The sequence below is a fragment of the Ovis aries genome, chromosome 2, assembly GCF_016772045.2.
Source record: "Ovis aries strain OAR_USU_Benz2616 breed Rambouillet chromosome 2, ARS-UI_Ramb_v3.0, whole genome shotgun sequence".
Taxonomy (NCBI): domain Eukaryota; kingdom Metazoa; phylum Chordata; class Mammalia; order Artiodactyla; family Bovidae; genus Ovis; species Ovis aries.
Window position 1 is genome coordinate 131,208,638 of NC_056055.1, and position 24,899 is coordinate 131,233,536.

Sequence of the window (24,899 nt, forward strand, 5' to 3'; positions counted from 1 at the left end):
CCTTTATCTCTCTATCTTTCTTTATCTCTCTTTTCCTTTATCTCTCATCTGATTGCTCTACTTATTTTCATTTCAGACGGAGTATATTTAGCTTTTGATTGTTGGGTGTTTTTCCTTGGGATTCATTTTCCTCATGTGCTTTGAAATTGTAGATTGTCCTCTAAATGGAAAGTGTTTGTTGTTCAGCTTCATTGTCCTTGCTTTGTTCTCTCCTCTTTTCTCTTTCCTCCTGAGCAGCTTTGCAGTGACTTCTACCTGGACCTACAGGGTCTCCAGTCCAGCAGCTATCTTCTGCTATTTGATCAGGGTCACCCAAGCTCACATGGAGATACTGTGGCTCTCAGAGGTGCAGCCAGTAAACCAGGTTGGGGAGGAGTGGGGCTTCCTGACTGCCCGGCAGTGTCTAATTCCTACAGCAGCTAGCTGTAGAGTTTTTCAATCTCCTTTTGTAAGGAGGGAAAAGCCCATCACTGTTACTGATTTCTTCCCTTCATGGAGTTGCATGCTTTGGTTTCTCTGTCCTCACAGGAATGAAATTTGTGAGCATCTCTGCATGGATCTGAACCCAGGAACCCTGTAGCTTCAGCCCCCACTTACTACTTATGTTTCTTTATTGTCTTGTGTGCATGAGAGATGTGTGTGGGTGTGATATCCATGTGGTAGGCAGTGATTCAAAATGTATACAACATAAATCAGGAAAAAAAATTATTGTGAAAACATGCATTTCACTTCCTCAGTTGGAATGGCACTTTTTCAAAGTAAGGATGAAAACTAGAGAGGTGGTTGTTTCCTGCAAAATAAAGATGTTAAACATGAAGAGTTCCTGTCAAGAGAAGTAGCAAGCTAAAGATAAGGAAGATAATTTTTTTCCCATTTTCAAAGTATAATTTGTCCATAGACAATAAGAAAAATATGATCAGCTGATTTCTTCTGATGAGATAGAGTAAGCTGTCAAGTGCTTACCATCTGGTTCAGCTCCTAATCCAGATGGACTGCCAGTAGTAATTTATGAAAGGTCTGAAAGCAACTTGCTGCTCTTGGGAAAGAATTATTAAAACATATTAGCACTGGGATTTACTCCCTTTCTGCAGCCTCAGTTTGTAACAAAGGCAAAGGTGTAGGGCAACTGCTTCCATATAGGAAATATAACAGTCTATTTTTGAGCCCAAAGTCAATATGTCTCTGCTCTCTAGGGAAAAATATAATTTTTCTTTCCCCTTCCCTCCCCTCTCCTGGCTTAATGAAGAGGGGAGAAAATACTTCCATGGTGAAGTTTCTAACAAATGTCTAAAGAGCCTTCACAGTCTATCATTCCTGAGCCTCTGTGATGCTTGAAGAAGTCAAAATCGATATCAAGAATAATCCAATATACCCCATGTTCATACTACAGGCAGGAACCATTTAATCCATTCATAGAGTGCCTGAAGATCAAGCAATATTTCCATTGTAAGTTACAGAGCCACAGATTGTTAGGCTTAGAAAGCAGGTCCACTGGTCGCTTCTTTCCTACCCCATCAGGCAGCACGTGAGCAGTGTGTCCTGAGTCAAAACAAAATACCCAGGGAACTTGGTTCTACCAAATTTCTTTGGTCTGTCCACAGTTCTTGCCCCATCACTTATGTAACACTACTGTGAAGTAATACTGGGTGACTAATGGAATTCTATTACTTTACTTTCAGTTCATGTAAGAATTGCTGGCAGAGTTTGAGGTCATATTTTTCCTTTGATCAAACAATCTGCATTTCAGACTCTGAGCAAATTGGCAATAGGGAGGCTATACATGTTTTTAAATGTTTTGGAATGTTCAAAAGCAATGTCTGGAATCTTCAAAAGAAAATATCTGGCATCAATTTTTCAAGTTTCCAGCTGAAAATGGTGGGATAGGGCGGTTATAATCTGCAGATTAGGTTTTCATCAAGGAGGAAAGGAAAGGAAACAGACCTGGGGTCAGGAGTGTGACAGATAAAGGTTCCATTCAGAGGGAAGGGGTTAATGCCTCCTCACCTGACAGAGATGATCTAGCCAAGGACCCAGACGAAAACAGGAGCTGGCTGTTGGGAGCAAAATGATTGAGAACTTATACTAAAAAAGAGGTCTAAGCCAAAAGGGTATGCACACGGGACAGGCAATTCAGTCTGTCCCTGTAAGACTTGAAACAGAGGAGATAAGTATCAGTGAACCTAACTATGAATCCTAAACCATCAAAGAAGAAATTGGGCAGTTTTCGGATAGCCTAAAAGTTCTATAACTAGGCAAAGGGCAATGTCATCCTGGTTTAAAAACGGTTGGAAACTGTTACTAGTGACATTTTGAATACAATAACTATCTGTGCATATATTTTTGCACCTTAAATTTGTGTCTTCTCTTCCCTTAAATATTGATCAAAGTGTATTTTATTTAATTTGAAAATATGCATTGATTTAATTCTTAACAAGGCTTTGTATTCAAGGTTGCATAGGAGAAATGAATGAAAAGAATATTGCCTTTTCCCTTAATTTATAATGCAGTAGATACACAAGATAAGGTATAAATCACCACAAAATGAGACTGATTTCCTAGGTTTTTGAAAAATAAAAATAAATGATTCATTCAAAGACAGAGAGAGACATTCTATTTGGCTTGTTATGATTCATCTAAATTAAAATTGTGAGTTGCTAAAAAGCAGTATTTTTACAGAATAAATGCTTGATTGGCTTTTGTTTCCTGTTTCCATTCTCTGTGCCAGAGGGACCGTCAAGATGTGAGTCTGAACAAGATATCAGGCCCCTCTAGTGGTCACTTTGCAAACTACCAACAGACATTGAATTATCTGGCCAAGACTGCCAATTTCAGAAGAGCATGCCTGCCAGGCTTATCCTGTTTCCATCAACAGTCAGTTCAAGGGAAAGTGAAATTTTAAAAGAATATCCCGCCCCCTTCCCGCCATCATATGTCAGCGACCCAGAAAAATTATTACCATGAGGTGGTAAAGAATGTGGACTGAGATTAGATGAATAGGTTCAAATCCCAGCCCTGCCATTTAATAAATGTGACCTGGGTAAATTGCTGAGCATTTCTCTACCTCACTTGGCTCATCTGCAAAATAGAGATAACGGTTATAGCCAGATTACAGAGTAGTTATGAGAATTAGAAGAGATTACTTAAAACATTAAAAATGGTGCCTTGTCACCATAAATGGATTATTTTTAGAAAATGCTTTCCCATTTACTTTGACAAGCTTTACCTTTTGTTTTCTCTGTACCTTCTTTCCACAGTACTTACTCACCTTTTCTATCCTTCCCATTCCAAATTTGCCTATTTTACAGAAAACTATAACATTTAGGACAACTGGGATTTTAAGGACCTGTTTAGCATACAAAGTCTAAAATATAGTCAAAATATGACTGCTATTACCAATACACTACTTTTATAGAACTCGTGGATATGAAGAATTATTTCCTAAACTCTCCTGATTTCTTGATTATACTCTTTACCGTCTCTGAGTTATTAAACCGTGGAACAAGTTTTAATGTTTTGAAACACTATGTGTCAGGAATCAGATTTCTCCAAAATCAAGCTTCTCCTGGCCTCTGGTGGTCCCACAGGACACACTTGAATCCCATGTGCATTCGACAAGATTCTCAAGCTACCTGATGAGCCCTCAACTCTTTGGCAGCCTCATTGTCATTCCTGTGAAGTCTCTTTCCCTCTCAGGCATTTGGGATCCTGCCCTCATTTCATTACTAATTAAATTCATTTTTACAAAGCCATAAATTAATTATTTGAGGTAAAACTACTGAATTCTGTATCTTGTTCCAAGATCTTTTTAAGCTCTGGGTAATTAAATGTAAGAGTTATCAGCTCATCTTCATGAGTACTGGAAGGAAATGACTGGTGGGAAATTAAAGACTTCAGCTTCTCACATGTTAGGAGAGGCTCTGTCTCAGCGATATGTTGGACACCGTAAAAGTGCTCATAGCATCAGCTCTGTCCTTCCACTGTCTGGCATTGCTGGTAAGCCTGTGTTGGAAATGGTTTGGAAACGTGCTAGTATGTCTTTAGACCATAGCAAAGGGGGTCCAACTCAAAGTTCATTTGCTGTTTTAAAGGCGTTTTCATTTTGTGAACTGCCATCTCACTTTGTCTCACAAGGCCAGCCCTTGTGAGAAAATTATACCTGTGTATAATTAACAGGTACAAAATTATAATATGAGGCTTGGTTTCTTTGTATGAACGTGTACATCAGATTCCTCATTATTTGTGATAGTTTGGTTTTCACCTAATGATTGCAGCCTTGAGTATTCGTAATCATTCAGAACCAAGACCTAATATCACGTGAATATTTTACCCTATTGGATCAGGCAGTGTTTTGTTAATTGGCTGATATACATTTCTATTCAAAGATCATCTTTAGATAAATGAAGCTTTCACCCAGGAAAACTTTTGGCAGACATACTGTGCTTTCTGCCATAGGGCTCTCAAAACATCTTAGAGAAATATTAAAAAGTGAATCTTTAGGAAATAAGATTAGACCTGGTTGCAAAAACGTATAACTCATATTTTCCCTCAGGACGGACTTAAACAAAAGAACATCATTTGGTTTTGCTCTGTGCCGTACCAGGACTGCAGCTTCTTAACTTCTATTATCCTGAAGCCTGAAGCTTAATAACTTTTATCAAGTCATACTTATGGAAGATTCATCTTGCAATGTTCCCTGTTCCTGGGGCTTCTCTATAAGGGTGGAGTGAACTAACAGCTGGCTTGTTCCATTCAGCTCTCGGCTGACCGGTGTCCGTGAGATTATGGGCTGCCTTGGAAGACGGGTAGAACATTTGACTGAACAGTGTTCGGCGCACAGGGAATTTGCTCTTAAGAGACAGCAATTCACAGCCTCGGTGGAGGGCCGCCTAAGAGAGGTAATTTCATAAAGTGTGTCCTCCTTCAGGTATAATGCTATTTAGATGCGGCCCCTTACCTGGCGGTGACATGATGGTATGGCAATGATGGCATGTGGGCCCATATGGTGGGGACAGGCGTATCTCAGGATTCCCTTCATCCCATATTAGGCTTTACATTCAAACAGAATGAAGCTGTAATTCGCTGCTACTCACCAACCATCCCTGCCCCAGGTTGCCAAAACTAGAAGCGTCATCCTTCCTGCCACCCAGCCTCGAGAATGTTTTACACAAAGGCAGCTCTCACTGTGCACAGAACCATGTTAACTGTGTTCACTGAACCAGGTGCACAATTGGGATTGTGTTCTGCTTGATGTACATGGTTCTGTGCACGGCTCCCATATGCATGCTTTAATTGACATGGCGCCATACGATAGAAGAATAGTGGGTAATGCTTCCCTGGTGGCTCAGTGCTAAAGAATCCACCTGCCCGCAGAGGAGACACAGGTTCAATCCCTGGTCTGGGAAGATCTTTCCTTCCGCAGAGAAACTAAGCCCCGTGCACCACAACTATTGAGCCTCTGCTCTAGAGCCCAGGAGCCACAACTGCTGAGCCCATGTGCCCTAAAGCCCCTCTCCACAGCCGGAGAAGCCACTGTAATGAGAAGCCAGCACACTGCAGCCAGAGAGTAGCCCCCTCTCACGGCAACTAGGGAAAAGCCAGCAGAGCAGTGAAGACCCAGTGCAGCCAAAAATAAATTTAAAAATTTTTAAAAAGACCAGAAGACTGATATCAAAAAAAAAAATCATGAGTTTTACAGGTTCCAGGAATAAATTGCCGTTATCATAATTTATTGAACTAAGACAGTGCAAAGTACCAAGGCCACTCTGAATAAAACCAGACATGTAAAATTCTTTCTCCAAAGTGAATACAATGGTTTGAAGAATTTTATTTCCTATTTTCAAAAAGGAATGAAACCAGGCAGCTACTATTTGACTAAACAAAAATTACTGGTCTATGGATGGAATTATAGCAAAACCTAGTAGTATCTCAACGACATTAATGCTAATGAACAATGTTGCAAAGGCTGAGTCTCAAATTTTCAATGATTTTTTTTTTTTTAATTTGCCTCAGTGGACTTACATGTCTGACTTACACAAGTGGAATTAATAGACTTCACAGGAGAGGTCATTAAATAATCAGGTCTCTATCTATATTGCCTCCTCGCCTGTTATTGATCCAGAGATGGGAATGTGAGCCTTGTTCTGACGCTTGGGTCCAGGGAGATTACAAATATGGTGGCAGCTGTAGTGTTGCATTCCCTGGAGCCTGAGACTCAAGCTAATGTGGTGGAGGTGGAGAAAACAGTAGAAACTCAAACAGCCATTGCTAATTGTCTTGCTACTGTGAAGTCAGAGCCAATTTGACTCTGGGAAGTATGGCCTCTAGTCAGAGCAAGGCAGTAGCTTGAATTGAATAGAACCCTTTACAGGTCACTATATTCATTTATCCTTGTATATTGAAGTCACCCACTTTCATCAATTAAGTCTCCTGAGCATGCTCCTGTGTTTTGTTATCACATATGTAGCAAGTGGTGCTGCCCTAGAGTCCCTCAGCCCTAAATAAAATAATCCATAGAGTGATCTAATACTTGTGCTGAACCTCTGTTTCAAAATGTACCTCTAAATTGGGCTCCATTCAGCATATAGTGCATGGTTGTGATTTAATGAACCAGAAAAGTTCATCTCTATTGATGTGCTGACAAGTACATTATCCTTTCTAGGTAATATAGATAATAAATTTTTAGAGAGTGTGTATTGTTGCTGATATCTCATTGCTATTAATAAGAGAAATATCTGTAAACATCTATCCTTTCTTGGTGGGTCAGTAATACTACCTCATATGAAGAGCAGCATTATTAAATATAAAATTCTGAAATATTTTAGACCATTTTTAGATTAAATTGATATATATTAAAGTATAATGGGAAAGTAGAGAGCAGTATCTATCTTTCCTACACATATACATGCATATATGTCAATATTTATTGCTAAGGCTGCAATATATTCTTTATTTCTGAAGGTTGAGATGTCCATTCAGAAAATCAGCACAATACTTTCCAATGCAATGGATGTCGGTTCCAGCCTTTCTGAATCAGAGAAGATTTTGAGTAAATATCTGGAACTAGATAAACAAGCTAAGGTAAACAAAATGAGTTATTATTATAGTTATGATTTTGTAAATATAATTTCTTTTCAGTAGCTATAAAATTTAATCCTAGGTCCCTTAAGGGCTGCAATTCTAAATTAGTATTATGGGAAATAATGACTTAAAAAATCCTACTAGTATATGCATCTAAATTACTTATATGTGTATTTATTATGGTGTTTGAGCTCACAGAAACTCAGCATTATAGCCTGGTATTAGACACTCATTTGGCCCTCTTTCCTTGCCTGGGAGATGTTAGCAGCTCCTTCTGGGGGTTCCAGAGGAGGCAGGGAGAGTGCTTCTCTAAGGCTATTTGTAATTTTCTGCTAGAGTAAGTTGCAAAACAAAATTACCGAAAGCAACATGCATTAATGTAGATTCCAGGAGGTTTAAAAAAAAAAACAAAACGTGTTTGCACACCTAGTGTTTAGAGACAAAAGATGCCCCCTCCTCTATCTGAAATTTTCTCTAGCATCCTTTCACCCCTTTCGCATGGCGCTTGGGTTCAAATATTCCTGCATGAAGTCCCCTCCTGCCCCACCAGGTGGTTAGGAAGGTGGAACAAGTACCCATGTCTGCAGGAAAATGGCCTCGCTGGTCCATCATTTCTTTTTTTTTAATTTAATGTATATTATGTTGGGGTATTATTGATTTACAATTTTGTTTAGTTTTTGCTATACAGCAAAGTGCTGTACGTGTGTGTATATATATGTACACACACATTCTTTTTCAGATTCTTTTCTGATACAGATTGTTACAGAATGTTGAGTAGCATTCCCTGTGTATACAGTAGGTCCTTGTTGATTATCTATTTTATATATGGTAGTGTATATAAAAGTGTGTATGTCAATCCCAATCCCCTGATTTATCCAAGAGTCTCCTTCACAAATAGCATCCCCACCTGAAACTCACAGATGAACCAATATTTAAGGAGGTGTTTTTAATTCATTATTTTAAAAAAAAACTTTTTTAAAATTCATTATTTAAAACATCTAAAATGAAATACATGCCTGAAGTCAATTTCATTTTTTTATTTTAAAAATTTGAGAGAAAGGAGGACATTTCACGGGGAGAAACTCCTCCGTTTCCTTTTTCCCAGAGTACTCTGTGAAGCAGCGCTTGTAAATGAAAGTTACCTTTGGTTAGTGGAGCATTTGGGAAGTGTATTAAATACAAGTGCAAGAGCAGTCCCTCCTTGTTGTAGATGAGGGTGTAGCTTCTGCCTTTCATGTTTGCTTGGATCCTAGCCTGGTCTCACAACATAGCTGTCAGTGGCAATCATGTATGTAGTGCATGCCTGCCCATCCATCGACTCAGTGGTTAAATTCCATGTGCCAGAAATTACACTCAAGAGAAAACATACAAGAGCCACCCTAGGCAAGTCACATTCACTGACTCTTTGTTATTCGGACCTCATCTGCAGCGTATTCCCTACACGCATATATATGGAATTTAGAAACACGGTAACGATGACCTTGCATGTGAGACAGCAAAAGAGACACAGATGTAAAGAACAGACTCTTGGACTCTGTGGGAGAAGGCGAGGGTGGGATGATTTGGGAGAAGAGCACTGAAACATGTATATTACCATATGTGAAACAGATCGCCAGTCCAGGTTCGATGCATGAGACAGTGTGCTCAGGGCTGGTGCACTGGGATGACCCAGAGGGATGGGATGGGGAGGGAGGTGGGAGGGGGTTTCAGGATGGGGAACACATGTACACCCATGGCTGATTCATGTCAATGTATGGCAAACACCACTAAAATATTGTAAAGTAATTAGCCTCCAACTAAAATAAATTAATTAATTAAAAAAATAAAAACTTGTAAATGGAGATTTTAAGGAGACTGAATAATAAATATAGAATGTTTTTGAATTAAAAAATGAGTAAACAATTTCTATAAATTTATCATCTCTTATATAATAAAATTAAGTGCTTTCTAGAGCTATTGGTAAATTTCATAAAGCAATTATCATGTATAATTATTTTAAACATGTCTGTTTTATAACCTTTCTACTAAAACTTTCTCCTATCTCTACACACACACAAAAGAATGTTCTAAATAAGAAGTATAGCTAATAGACTGAAAGGGTAATTTGAGATGGTTTTCATTTAGTGGTGCCTTTTCTTGAAGTTTGAAATATGTGCCTTTTTATTGAGGAGAGTTTTGGTACAAGTTCAATTAATAATCGTAATAGATGGCTGAACCGAAGGTAATGGAATGTGAGTGTTCATGATGCCCCTGTCAGCTGCTGACCCCCTGTGCTTGGCTTTCGTAGGAGACATCACATGAATTAGAAGCAGCTGCAAAACTCTTGACAGAGAAACATGATTTTGAACTTGATGAACTGGCATCGCTTTCTTCTAAAGCTAAATGGCTAGAGGAAGAATTAAACATATTTGGCCAAAGCATCAACTCCAGGTCACAAGTCCTGCAAACTTATGTGGCATTTCTAAAGTCATCAGAGGAGGTACAGTACCTATGGGCTGACGTCTTTGGCAACATGACAAAGAGGCTGTGTTGAAACACTTTTTACTGTGGCCTGCCATTATTTGCAATATTCTAAACATAAAATAAAATTCTTTAAAGATCAGTCATTTTCTATTTTAAAGTAAGTCATCAGTCTCTTCAAAATACCTAAGCAATGTGTATGAATTATTTAAAATACACAGAATTAGAAATTATGGTCTGTTGAGTCTGATCTCAGATCCATCTTGTTTAATGCTTCTTAATAAGTTTCCTCTGAGAGCTTCTTAGGAAGCATTATTTTGACTGGTTGGTACTAAATAATCTGTAAAATTCCCTCTGGTGGACTAGCATTCCGTCTCTCGATGGTCCCAGCTTCTCGAAGGTGACATCAGTAATAGAAAAGTAATTAGCCTCCAATTAAAATAAATAAATTTATATTTTTAAAAAAGACAAAAAAAGAGTAAAGTGCTGGAGTCCCACCTCTTAACTCTGCCCCTGTGTACCCATGCTCTGCTGCTCAGTCGAGTCCAGCTCTTTGTGGCCCCATGGACTGTAGCCTGCCAGGCTCCTCTGTCCATGGGATTTCCCAGGCAAGAATACTGGCCTGGGTTTCCATTTCCTCCTCGGGGGAATCTTCCCGACCCAGGGGTCAAACTCGCGTCTTCTGGTTGGCAAGCGGATTCTTTGCCACTGAGCCACCAGGGGGGCACCTGTGTGCACTCTCCTTTCAGGGAGAAGGGTGCAGCTTCAGTGGCAGGTAGAGCTCTGCAAAATCTCCTCAGGGGTGAAGTCACCGAAGGCAAGTAGCCTTCTCCTCCAGTGCCCTCACCGCACTCACCCTCACCTCGCGCCACCGTGAGCCTGTCTGCCCTCTTTGCCTCTATCTACTCTCGTTCTGCAATAGTCTGAGTTCTCGCCATCTGAAGGAAGGCCGTGCCCAGGCCTTGGAAGTCTCAGGGAACCACTGTCTCCTTTTCCACATCTTTCTTTATCCTGGATTTTTCTTTTTCAATTTTTCTTAGCCTTGAACTCTCAGGGTTTGGCAGAAGTGCTGCAACTGACAGGTTGTTCTGTTGATGAACATCTTCTCCAAGCCTGAAATGGTGGAGAAGGTACAAAGAAGTGCTTGCTCTGCATCTTCATTGCGGAAAATGTACCTTCGTAGTTCCCAGCGCAGCACTTCCTTCCACTGGCCACTCTGGCCTCTGGGACCAGGGGCCTGTGATTAGGACTGAAACCTCAGCTTTACAGACAGCGCTTTCACAGAAGGACTCCCTGTCCTTTCATCTGCCCAGCTTTCACTCTGTTTTCTCACCTGGCAGAGGCTCCTGTCCCCACCCTGGCAGGGCTTTCAGTCTGTCCGGCCTCCCGTGGGCTTTCCTTCTCTCCTCGCCAGCTTATTCAACTCCATTATACTCCCCATACCCTCACTTCCCTGGCTTCCACCCGAACTCTGCCAATTCCCAATTCTGGATCAATCCAACACTCTGTTTACTCTGCTTCTCTTTCCAAGCTCCCAGACACTCCTGTGGAAAATCAAACAATTGTGCTGATTGGTGCTGTTACAAATTCAAGCGTCTTTTCCTCAGCTGAGCACCCCCTCCCCCCGCTACCATGTGCCCTCTAGCTGCTGCCCGTTCAGTAGTGACTCTCAAGCTTCTTACCAGTTTCCATTCCTAAATCTGCACCCTTAGCTTGTATGTGACTGAAAAAACACATGAGTCCATTGAGCCAAATTCCCTTGTCTTCTCTCAGCTTCCAACCCCACAGACATATTTTCCCTTCTCCACTGTCACCAATAAAGTGGGGTTTCCGCGTGTGTCCCCCCATAACCAGCCCTCAGTACCTCCCTGTCTGCTCCCGAATCCTTCAGAACGTAGCTTCAGCATCCATTCTTGAGTTTTGAACCTTTGCTTCTTCTGTTTCTTCCCTCTCTTTCGCCTGCAGTTCTCCCGAGCAGTCTTGCCCTCACTACGGCTGCCACGCTATAGGTTTCCTTCCTGTCCCGTCTGCACTCGTGGGATGGGAAGATGACGTTTCTTTCCTCTCCTCGTTGATCCTCTCCAGTCCTCACCCACTGCCACTGAGTTTATCCTTGTTTCAGTCTTGCCTTCTACCAACTCTTCACTCCATTGAAAACACTCTTTTAAGCTTATTACTTGCTAGCCAACAGATGAAATGGTGTATTTTCAGTCTTTATTCCACTTGATCCCTCTGCCATATTTGTTTAACCCAGTTACTCATACTGACCTCTTTTGACGTTATAAAGAAAAACAGATTTAATGAGGTATAATTTACATACCATAAAACTTGCCTATTGTAGGATGTAGTGATTTTTAGTATTTATTTATAAAATTGTGCAAACATCAGTGCACTCCAGCTTTGGTATGTTTCCACCACCCCAAAAAGAGCCTATGAATACTTTTTGTCAGTCCTGGTTGCCAATCCCCCAGCCTCTGGCAAGCACTAATCTGTTTTCTGTCCCTGTAGATTTGCCTTACTTGGATATTTCACGGAACTGGGGTAATCATCCTGTTTGCTTCTTTATCTGTTATTTCCTTTTCCTGATTCAATTCTCTGTTCCGGAAGTGTGGTGGGTCAAAGAGTTCTTGTCTGTGCTCTCTCTTTTGTGCTTTCTATATACTCTCCCTGTAAAAATCACCTCCAACCAACACACTTTTGGTTTTCAATGCATCAGTACCCCAAAATTAGTTCTTCAGCCCCAACTCTTTTGAGCTCCAGGCCAATATTTTCAACTTCCAATTATACTACCTACTGGTATTCTGAAGTCTCCTTAAAACTCAACAAAACACAACTGCTTATCTTTTCTTCAAACATGTTTCCTTCTGTATTTTGGCATTGGATTAATGACCCCACCATCTTCCAGAAGTCCTGTGTAGAAGTTGAAAGTCTGTTCCAATCCCTCTGTTAATGAGCACTTATTTTGTATCAATACCTGAACTTTTAATTCCTAATTTTGTTTCATCCTTATAATATCCCTATATGTATTCACTATTATCCTCACTTTACAAATGAGAGAAACTGAAGCTCTAGGAAGTTGGACAAGACAGGTAGTAAACATCAGAGCTGAGGTTTAATCCCCAGTCTCCTCCCTTTCGTTTTTCCATATTCTGAAGGCCATGCTATCCCATATCTATCTTTAGAGACAACCTATGAGATTTCTGAATTCCCATCTTTGTACCATCATCACCTCCTCAGTGCAGGTCCTCATCATCCTTGCCGAGGTTAAAGAAATTGTATCTGCCTGTTCTCTCTGCCTTCTGTAATTCTCTCCTTCATGCCTTTCAAAAAATGATCATTCTAAAGCACATCTGATCATGTTACCTCCTAAAATTCAGGCAATATAACAAATGTAATTTGTGATGCAAATTATAACTTTTACTCTCAAATGGATAATGTATTACAGTTGATTATTAATTCACTTAAAAAAAAAGAGACTAGTCCATATTCAAGGGAATTCCTGTAATGACATCATGCTTACTTACATTCAAGGAGGTTTATTTTTGAGCAGTTAGGAAAGGAAGATGACTTGAAGTTTAGGTTTTGAGAATTTCGCATAACTGACAGCCCATCAGATTGGCACCCCAGCCTGTAGCGCACGATGCCACTGAAGTTCTGATGGTTGTCATGCTGATTTTGAGTCACTGTGAGAGCTGTCAGTTGTTTCAAGCTAACGAGAAGGTGTCACATCATGTTGAGTAGAGTACCAAATATGCTGAAACCTGCTGGCTGGCTTTATCCCAACCCAATGATCATGCTTGCATCTTAACACTCAGCGTGTGCTATCTGGACTTCACCCACACCAGGATCGTTTATCCTGCTCTTAACCAGCCTGTGTTTCGCCCTTGTACCTTCACACTCATTTTTCCTTCCATCTGGAGCCCCTTCTCCTGTTCCTTGTCACCCTGGACAATTCTGAAAGGCACAGATCAAGTGTTACTTCCGTTGTGCTTTGCAGTTTCTTTAGAGTTGGTGGTCCCACCTCAGCGTGTCCAGAACATGGTGTGCATACTTGTCTTCGTGGTATAATAATTTGCTTATGGTTCTCTTTCTCCCAGAATTATGTTTGGAAGCCCAAGGAGATAGATGCTTAGTTCTTACTATGAAATCTTAGGCGACCCCCTGGAGGAGGTAGCATTTTAACTATCTCATGAAGGATAAGTAGGAGTTGAAAACTGAGAAAAGATCACTCTGGGCTGAGGAAATAAGCATCAGTAAAAGAGAGGCATGAAAAAATGGAATATGGGGAAAGAAGAGAGAACTTCTGTGAGTGCCCTTTGCAGCACTCATTAAATTAAGAATGATGTTAAAATCTTTAAAATATAGTGACTAACCACTGCCTGAAATTTCATACCTTCTTTAGATGGCTTTCAGTAGTTATGAACTCTTTGAGTCTTGTCCTATTGGCTGTTATACTGAAAGAAAGTGAAAGTTGCTCAGTCATGTCAGACTCTTTGCAATCCCATTGACTGTAGCCCACCAGACTCCTCTGTCCATAGAATTCTCCAGGCCAGCATACTGGAATCAGTAGCTATTCCCTTATCCAGGAGATCTTCGCAACCCAGGCATCAAACCCAGGTCCCCTGCATTGCAGGCAGATTCTTTACCATCTGAGCCACCAGGGAAGCCCATTGGTTATTAAGTATTATTCAAAATGCTTAAAAAATTGTTTCAAAATTTTTCTACTACTTCTATAATACCCAGTTTTGTGTTAATCTATAGTTCTACAGGCACATTTGATTTTATATAAACTCTGTCCAAAGAGACTGATTTAAAATAATCTAGTACTGCTTACATTGGTTAGCCAATGAGAAAATATAATTCTAGGGAGGTGAAGTAACCTCAATAACATTTTCTCATGGAGGCAGTTTAATATTAATACATGTACAGAAAATTCATAATTATTAGTACTCTTTTGTTCTGGCTTATCACTGAGGAGAAGCAAGTCATGATTTACTGATTATGAATAATTTTTTCACTGATTTACATTTCCTTTTGAATTGTAATCCTTGATTTTATATGTTTATCTTTCTTCTGAATTATCAAACTCAGCTCTAAAATGAAACCACATTGGTCTTTGACATAAATTGTCCCCAGTTGCAAAGCATACACATGTACAGTACATAAATATGATTTTGGCTACAGTAACTAGGTCTTCTGTACAATAAGCTTGTCAGCTCAATTTGCTATCCAGTGGTAGTCAGTCTGGTCTGTCAACAACCTACATAGATTTGTGTCTTTTCAGTAAGTTGACAGTACTTAATAATTATTTAAAGAATTCTGAAATGTAGGTTCCAAGTAAATTTTTATATAGGCTTTTACTGGAATCTAGTATTTTTCCCTTTAAAAATGTTTTGAAGTGTTCTTAACTTTCATTTATATTCTCTCTCTTTTTTTCAGGTAGAGAAGCAATGTCAGGGCCTAAAGGAGTTTTACCAAACTGATATCCTACGAAAGGAGGAGGGCGGTGCTGAAGCCAAGCATTGGTCTGACTCAGTGGAGAAGCAGTGGCAGCTATTTTTAAAGAGGAGTTTTTTAACGCATGACCTTGGGCTCGAGTTCCTTAATTTAATAAATATGGTAAGAACAACATTAAATGAGTCACACCTTCTTCAAGGATTACTTGTCAAAGTCAAGATCATAAATTCAAAATTTCAACTGTCATTCAGCCAGGCTGGTTTAGGAAGTTCTTTCTAGCTTCATTCACCGCGAATAGTCCTGAAGCCCAGCATTTCTGTGCTTCTTTGGTCCTAGACCCCTTGTGAGTTTATCATGTGAAGGCTATTGTATCTGTTAAGAAGAGAGAATGACAATAATCTGAATGCAATATTGTTATTATCACACAGAGTTCTCAGAGGTTCACCCCAAAGTTCTGAGTTATGTTGAGAGCATGCAACAGGATTCTTACAAGATTTTCAGAGGCTGAAGATAACATCTAGGATGAATCTTCATTTTGAAGAATATCTTTTAACACCAGACTTTCATAGTGAAGCCCCATTGTACTTAGAAATGTACCCTAATTTTAGTTGTTAAGTTAGATTTGTAAAGTATGCTAGAATACTTATATCAACTTCAGGCCCATTCACTACAGAACTCTTATTCTTAAAAGATGGTTAATCCACCTCTCCTTCAATACCTCAAGTATCTTCCTATTAAAACTGTTTGTTTTATATTAGAAAATGCCAGCTTCTAGAAAGGTTTGTTTATTTTTTTAATATTAAGTTGAATCTCTCTTCATATCTGATTCTAACCCTCTATAGATCCACAGAGAAGAAAAATGTATTCATATTTCATCCCTCTTACACTCAAAAAATTTTCAAACCTGGAAAACCGTTGCAAAGTCTAATTTGAGTCTTCTCCAGTTAACTAGATATAAATCCTTTCTATTATTTAAGAGGTAGTTTTATTTTTTTCTTCATCCTAATCCTCCCTCCCAGAATTGTCCATGACTTATCAAAACCATTCATAAAATGTAAACAAAAAGTAAAGTACCGCTTCAACACAAAGTGGACATCATTCTTTACCAATGAGAACTAAGATTATACTAGTGCTTTTAGCAATAATTTTACTTTATTGGTTCATGCTAAGCTTGTGATGATAGAAAACTGTAATTGCATCACATTTTTTACTGCAACTTCTGCCAAGATGGGTCTTTCCCATTTTATATCCTTGTCGCCTACTTTATTACATACAAATGTGAGCTTTTATATTTACTCCTACTTTATATCACTTTGTTAGCTTTAACTCATGATTACATCTTGTTAAACTAATTTTGAGCCTGCTGTCTACTACATTAGCCGTCTCTCCTGGGTTTAATTTCATATATTAATAAGTAAGCCTCCCACGGCTGCAATTAGATCTTTAATAAAAGTGTCTGAGGGGCAGGTTGATACTCCAATCCATTAAGCAATCAGTTGATAAACCAGCCTTTAAAACAATCATTGACACTCCCAGTAGTAGTTTATTTTAACCAGCATTTCACAATCTTTTTCTCAAGCCTCTATTGAAAGATGCTGCTAAAAGGAAGGTCTATCTACCCAGTATCCTATCAATTGTGTAAAATAATTTGGCAAAAACTAGGTTGACTCCTGGTGATCTAAGGGTTCTTTCCGAAGTGCTCACAATCTGCTTGATCAGTGATAATTTTGATGCCCTGGTTTTCAGTATAAAGCTTATTGATAAGTAAATCACATAGTCCAGCCGTTCGCCCATCTGATAATCAGGGCATTTTTCTTTCTCTAATTTTCTGGCCCTTCTCCCATTTTCTGTAGATTTGCAAAGATTGCTGACATCTGCAGTTTTCTCAGAACTCTGACATGAGGTGAATCTCAATCTGGAGCCCAAATTCATTTGAAACAGTCTCTAACTATTCTCATCTACTTTGAGCTAGAATTTCTTCTTTATCTTAGTTATTTCAAACTTTGTTGTTTAAAGACCATTCTTCTTAAACCTATGTAGAAACAGAATATGCAGTAAATAATTCTAATTCATCTAACACTATCCTTAAGCATCAGTGAAACCCTGTTGAGTATTTTACCTATGTTCTTATATTTGTGCTTTACTATAAAAATGTTATTTTTCACTTGGAACATTTAGAACATGTATTATCTATCTATATCCATCTTTAAGATTTTTACTTTTTTCAGTATATTGTTATGTGTATTTCTTCACTGTGTACTTCTCTAATTTGCACTTAAAAAGGAATTTACATATTTGCAAACTGCACTTTTGTTGGTCTAGCCTTTTTCATACTATCGTCCTTTTGAGAAATTATATTTTTCAGTTCTGGAATTTCTAGTTAGTTCTTTTTTTTACTACATTATATTGCCAGCAAAAATCTCTTTTGTATCCTCTCTTTCTCCATCTTTCCTATGCTTTCATGACCATATTAATTATGGATATTTTAAAGTGTTTGTCACTAACGTCTGGATCTGGAATTGTTTCTATTATCTACTTTTTCTCTTGGTTTCTAGTTGTGTCATCCTGTCTTGGGATGATGAGTGAATATCTATTGAATGCTGGGCATTATGTATAAAAAATTGTGATTCCAGATGGTGTTATGTTTTTTTCCCTTGGTAGGTATTGGTGGAAGATCACTTAAGCCAATTAAGAGCTGGTGAAGTTCAGTCTGGACTATAGTTCTGTCAAGGCTCCATCTATTCTCTCATTGTTTTCAAGCTGGAGCTTGGTACATTCTCTGAGTTCTGTCCGCCTGGCAGGTCTCTAGCTTGAGGAGTCTTGGGGGACTGCTAAAAACCTCCACTCTGCTTTTCAGAGGCATTTACTTGGGTTTTCTAATCTACTGCCCTGCCCTGTTCAGCCCCAGTATTTTGTCAATGTTCTAAGATAAACATCAGCTGTGTGCTTGAACCCCCCACGTCCACCAGTGTCTGGCAAAAGCTCTGTTGGTTTCTGTGTTCCCCAGTAAAGCCTCATGATCAGCTTTACTGTGCACAGAATGGGAAAAGGCCCTGGCTGCAGTAAGAGAGGTGACAGGTGAGCTCACCACTCTCAGATTCGTCCTTCCCTGGAGTCTTGGCCTCTTTAGTTCTTTTGGACTTTAAATAGATGCCTTCTGCACTTATTCCAGCTTTTCTGTTTGTTCTAGGCAGAAGCACTGCTCTGCCCCTGGCTACTCCATCCTACTCAGAAACAGAGTCCTTTATTCCTTATTTAGAATGTTTAAGATCATATGGCCAGATTTTCATTTAAGATCTGTAGCAGGAATCCACTAAAAATTTTATTTTATATCTGTATCTAAACTTAGGTTCTCTGATATTCAAAGGTCCATTTAGAGTTTTCAGAAATAGTGTTCATTTTACTACATAACTTGGTGGCCTTTTATCTTGACATTATAAACGTGGTCACTTTAACTCAAGGTCCTTACCACTATCATATGATAAATTTCCCCTTACTGATAAGAATTATGGTCTACATAATTCTTTATTTTATTAGTTCAGTGACATTCTGAGATAGACAATTGTTGGTAAAGCAAGTATAACACAATTTTTATTCTCTCCATATCTTTTGGACATTAGGCTTTTAAGCAAACATTAGTGCTGAAATGTGGTAACCAGTTTGGTGGTTAGGAAGGAAGAAGGCCAGCTGGCATTTTCTGCTGAGTGCTCTACTCTTGATTGTTGCCATGCTCAGATTTTTCAAGCTTGAAATGAAAACATTTTTTCAAATTCATCTAAATATCATCACAATGAGAAAAACTAATTTAGGGTAGAAATCTGGTAGACATCTTGATGAAAGTGCCAATTTACTAATGTATAGTGGCAAATAAAGAACGCTACCTGGAGTACTGCCTGCCAGTTATCAAGATATCTGAAAAGCAAGATGTCAGAAGACCGCTCATTGTGTGTGAATCTACATGGAGAATGGGATATCTAGTGCCCTATTTAGACCACATGATGCCAGATTTGTCAGTGACCTTATACGGAAGTCTATGGATTGAGTAGTTAGTGTTTACTAACCAGACTTCAGGCAAAGCATTTAATCTTTCAGAGTGGCCACAGTACTTACATTTGCCAAATGCATAAGCACTTTTCTTGAATCCTAGTAGCTAGGCATCAACAAATCCTACCATAGCACTCTCTTTTCTGGGCCTCATTCAGAGCATACACTCTTCAGATTATAGTTGTCATTGACATGCTACACATTCCAATTTTCCATTAGATCGTGTATTATGTAACATTTTTATTAATAGTTCCTTAATAATATGTTAAAGATACCCTATCTTTGTTTATAGCATGGATAAAAATACGATTTACTTTAGGTATTTCTGTGGCTAATATCTTTCATAATATGTGCCTTGTACATCACAGTTATAGAATATACCATTTTATTATTAGATTCCCAAATTCATTGGAGAAATCACATATAGCACCTGCAGGCTTTTTTTGCAATTAAATGATACTTTATAATGTCTACATTAATATGATTATGCAATATTAATGCCATTTAAAATAGTTTAAAAATAAGATGGCCTACCTATTATTTAAAATGTCCTGTTACAGATTCATGACACTATCTTCTAACTATAATCTAAAAAGTCTTTTGACTTTTAGATACGCAGCTGTCATTGCCATTATAGAAATTCATGTACAGTTGCTCCTTAGAAATTCAAGGATTTCCTGAGAAGAGCTGGCCATAAAGCAGATTTTTGTTTTGCTAAACAAATATTTTTCTGCCTTTTTTGATGTTTGGACATTAAAAAAGTACATTGTTTTACTCCTGGGTCCTCTTATACTTTTCTCTCTAATTGAATTCCCATTATTTAAAACCATTGTTTAAAGGATTTCAAATCAGATAGCCAGAATATATGAAAATTGGGAAGAGAAGTCTTGGAATTTAGATACTGTGCTTCTGGTATACAGGGTGTGTGTGTGCTCAGTCGTGTCTGACTCTCTGCGACCCCATGGCCTGTAGCCCACAAGACTCCTCTGTCCATGAGATTTTCCCCACAAGAGTACTGGGTGAGTTGCCATTTCCTCCTCCAGGGGAATCTTCCTGACCCAGGGATTGAACTGTGTCTCCTGCATCGCCTGCACTGCAGGCAGATTCTTTACTGCTGGGCCACCAGGGTATAGAGATACAAATGTAGAGATAGTTGGCCCTCCATATCTAGGGCTTCCACATTCCTGGATTCAACCAACTTTGGATCAACAAAGAACACTATCCAGAGCTGGTTGAAACCTGCAGGTATGGAAAGCCAATCATGGGACTTAAGCATCCACTGGTTTTGATGTCTAGGGCAAGTCCTGGAACCAGTACCCTCCTCCTGTCCTACCCGCATGAATACCAAGGAACAACTGTATATAGATGCACATTTCAGATCTCATAAAAGGGAGTAACTTGAGGAACTTCTCACAAGGAAAACTTAAAATAATTGTAGTGTATACAGTGGGATAGTACAAAAAGAAAAACCTGGAACAATTTGCCCCCTCAGGGCCCCTAACACTGAGATACTGACATAGTCTAATGTGTGTTAAAAGGTGGAATCCACTTCAAACTGTATTCATTAAAATAATCTCAGCTTCAAATTTTCTGTATCCCTGTGCTCATTCAGTCATCCTTTAAACCCCAGGAAATAAACAAATCTTAAAGGAGGAGACTGAAATGCCAGTGGAGTTGTGAACAACTAGCAAGCTCATGTCCAGGCATATATTATGGGCTCCGAGAGCCCAGCCTGTGCACAGACCTTTCATGTCGTGGTCCATGCGCAGGTTGGAAAAGAATTTCCAGACATAAGGCAGAAGGAGAGGAAAATAAAGTTTATTAGAGCGGGAAACACTGTTAGAACAGCAGGCCTGCTCAAGGGAGAATCGACATTGAACATGGGTCCTTTAGTCCATTTTTATACTCAGAGTTCAAGGAGCATGATAGGGGTCTTACAGGTCATTTGCTGATTGGACGAGGCACATACACTGGTGGAGGGAAGAGTAAGGCAAACACCTTCTTCCCGTAGGAGGGGAGGCAGGTTATACTGCTCAGGAGGACCTGAGATCCTTTAATAGTATAACGCAGGGGAGGGAAGGACAATAAGGGTCTGTTTTTTTCTGTTCCTGCATTCCAAGACCATCCTGGTGTTTTTTTGTTCTTTTGTCCTTGGGACACCACATTTCAGACTTTTCTTGATGGCAGGACTGTGTTCTGCTTTGGCTGTGATAAAGCGTTTGCCTCTTAAAAGAATTGCATGCAAAATCATGTTGTATTTCTTGGAAACGAAAAGCCATTACACAGGTTATTAATTCCACAGGCAAAAGAAAATGAAATATTAAATGTGAAAAATGAAGTACACATCATGGAGAACACTATGGAAAGCCAGAAGGTGGAAAGGGAAGAACTCAGCCGCCTTCGGACGGCCTGGCAACTTAAAGCCGCTGCAAGCAAGCCCGTGAAACAGCAGTGGGCAGCATTCAAAGAGCAGCTTAGAAAGGTGAGGGAACCTGCAGTGGGTTTTATTGAGACTCAAAAAGAAAGGAAATTCTGACACATGCTGTAACATGGAGGAACCTTGGAAATGTAAGTGAGATCAGCCAAACACAAAAGGATAAATATTGGGATTCCACTTTCGTGAGATACCTCGAGTGGTCAAATTCAGGGAGACAGAAGGCAGAATAGAGGTTATCAGAGGCTGAGGGAAGGGGGAAATGGAGGTTGGTGTTTGTCTGGGATAGAGTTTCTGTTTGGGAAGCTGAAAAAGTTCTGATGATGGATGGTGGTAATGATTGCACACCAAAGTGCGCTAACGCCACTAATCTGCACATTTAAATTGGTTAAAATGGTAGGTTTTTTGTTATGAATATTTACCACAGTGAAAAGAGGGCTTGTGCTTTTATTCATTGGTGGTTTAGAACCAGAAGCTCACTCTAGGTAGTGAGTGTTTTCATGGCAGTTGCAAAGTTTGATGACACACCATGTCATCACTGGAATGATTATGATGTATTTGCTGGTGGTAACAAAGAAAACATATGCATAACCATCTAATGTCTATTTCAGACCACACACAACTTAAAACTTCTTCAGGAAGCGCTTATGCCTGTGTCTGCACTTGACCTTGGAGGGAGTCTCCAGACCATTTTAGGTCTACGGAAAAAATGGAATGAAATGAAGCCTCAGTTCCAGGTGAAGAAGCAAACTGATGACCTTGGGTGAATGAAAAAGAATGAAAAGCTGTTCAGTTGAAGCTCACCTAATTAATTTTAACCGTCTGATGAATTACAATTTTTTCAAAAACAAAAGGGTTGCTTTTCTAAAAGTCCATGTGTCAGACACATTTTTCTTCCTTTTTAAATGCAATGTGCTATATTTGATGATATGCAAACATTCGGGCTACAAAAGGTCTTTAACATATTCTTACCTTAGATTATTTTAATTTAAATTATTTCCTTATTAATATATTTATCATATATTTATTCTAATTCTTTTCCTAAAAGGTATAGATATGTTTTTGATTCAGAGATCTCAAGGCAAGGCTAGACCCTCTTTGACACAGAGGTTCTGCTGTCCTCTGTCACTGAAATTAGCCCTGTGATGTCATTGTCCCCACCCACTGGCACCCCAGCCTTCTGCCACCATCCCAAGAATTTTGTTGTGCTCTCCCATTCTCCCTCTGAGAGCCCTCAGGGTGTGAGAGAAAAAACCATGAGTCATATTCCCAGGCCCTGATGGCTTCTGCACTCCTTAACCCCCGCTTCCTGCCACTCCTGAGCCTGACACAATTGCTGGAAAAGTTTGCCAGTCATTTCATCCTCCTAGCTGGGTTCTGTTCTTTGCTGCAAAGTTGATGCCTGTGTTTCTGTTTGTCACTATTTTGCAAGTGTTGGATGTAAAGAATCCCAGGACTGGAAGTTTGAAGATTCCTTTAGGGAATGCCTAATTTATGTTCCTTTAAGACAAAGCTGGGGGCTTCTTGGGTGGCTCAGTGGTAAAGAATCCCTTGCCAATTCAGGAGATGCAGGAGACGTGGGTTTGATCCCTGGGTTGGGAAGATCCCTGGGAGTAGGAAATGACAACCCACTCCAGTATTCTTTCCTGGAAAATTCCATGGACAGAGGAGCCTGGCCGACTACAGTCCATGGGGTCACAAGGAGTCGAGCATGTATATGCACACACGTGTGCACACACACACAAGACAAAAGTGATGTAATACATAACCACCCCCCCAACACACACACACACACACACACACACACCATTGTAGCCCACAGTGAACTCTTTCCTCCAAACTCCTAGAAAATTCTACTAGCCTATCTGTTTCTTTGTTATAGTCTGCGTCACATGCATCTGCATTTCATGTGTGCACACGCCCCTGCACATAAGCAAGTGTGTGTGTGTGTATAAATTCCTCTAAATCAGGAACTGTTATCAAGATTCTTTAGCTCTGTCACCGTGATGTGTATATATTTGATGCCCATGTACTTGATTTTAACTTGAATACCCTTACCAGGCCGCTCTTCTGCAAATTGTCTCCTTAGCTTAAATCATTTCCATTACTTTTATCCTTGATATAAAATCTAACCCTGAAATCGTAGTTAATGGCCATATCACCCTGAACATGCCCAATCTCGTCTGAAATTATCGTGGCTTCCTCTTTGAACTGTCCACCGGGATCTAGATTCCTATAAGGGCTATCTGAGCAGCACTGGGTAGAAAGAAGGTGGTTTGTCCCTCCCTACAAGTGGTGGCTATTTGTGGATTCTGGGATGACTGCCTTTTTTTTGAGGGGGGAGGAATGACTGCTTTTAAAGCAGCATAACTACTGTGGTGCTCAGCTGGTGGTTCATTCTGATCATTCTTTTATCCCAAAGGACAGATAATTCACCCAATGTACTTTTATACTTGTCTTCTTGTGGTGTTCTTATCATACCACCTGATTCTAGTTTTATTAAATATCACAGATGGTCATGGCCTTATAGAGTATCTAGAATATATTTGCTTAGCAGATGACTAGATGACTCTGGAGAAGGCAATGGCACCCCACTCCAATACTCTTGCCTGGAAATCCCATGGACGGAGGAGCCTGGTAGGCTGCAGTCCATGTGATCGCTAAGAGTCAGGCACGACTGAGCGACTTCACTTTTAATTTTCACTTTCATGCATTGGAGAAGGAAATGGCAGCCCACTCCAGTATTCTTGCCTGGAGAATCCCAAGGACAGAGGAGCCTAGTGGGCTGCCATCTATGGGGTCGCTCAGAGTCGGACACGACTGAAGCAACTTAGCAGCAGCAGCAGCAGATGACTCTATGCTATGTCATAAAAATATATGACTTTCCATTTTGCCCTCTAACTTTGAAACAGTTTTTTGTGTGTGTTTTTAAAAAAAAATTTTAATGTAATGTTAATTTAAATTTTAAAAAATACATCTGAGATTAGGATGGAATAATGTATACCTAGCATCACACACAATGCCTGGATTTGCAGGGATAGGGCTGAGCCTCACAATAAGTATTTGTTAACAAGTAAGAGATTGATTTGTTATTGAGATCTTCATATGTCAGTTGTAAAGTAAAAAGCTCTCTAGAAGCTCATTTTATTGCTTTCAACTCTTCAGCAACTGAATGATGAGGTTCAGTATATTATAAAAGAGTCAGAAGAGTTAAATGGCAAAGGAGCACCTGTGAAAGAAAAGTCTCAACAGCTGAAGGACCTTATTCACTTCCATCAAAACCTGAAACAGAGAATCCGAGATTACGAGGACATCCTATATAAGATTATCCAGTTCCACCAAGTCAGAGAAGAGGTAAGACTTACCGTGGATGTCTGGAAGACTCTCAGTTTTAAACTATGAAATTAAAAATAAATGATTACAGATG

General features: G+C 39.5%; 1 protein-coding gene across 9 annotated transcripts in view; it reads left to right on the forward strand.

Annotated features, from left to right (window-relative positions):
- Window positions 1–24,899, forward strand: part of CCDC141 (coiled-coil domain containing 141) — a 232,836-nt gene that overhangs the window by 163,563 nt on the left and 44,374 nt on the right. For all 9 annotated transcript variants that reach the window (XM_004004541.5, XM_012132430.4, XM_012132415.4 and 6 more), the window contains exons 9-15: window positions 4,754–4,895; window positions 6,958–7,077; window positions 9,365–9,556; window positions 14,977–15,156; window positions 21,341–21,520; window positions 22,084–22,209; window positions 24,638–24,826. In XM_004004541.5, the coding sequence (XP_004004590.2) occupies window positions 4,754–4,895; window positions 6,958–7,077; window positions 9,365–9,556; window positions 14,977–15,156; window positions 21,341–21,520; window positions 22,084–22,209; window positions 24,638–24,826 (1,129 nt within the window). The remainder of the gene's footprint in view (window positions 1–4,753; window positions 4,896–6,957; window positions 7,078–9,364; window positions 9,557–14,976; window positions 15,157–21,340; window positions 21,521–22,083; window positions 22,210–24,637; window positions 24,827–24,899) is intronic.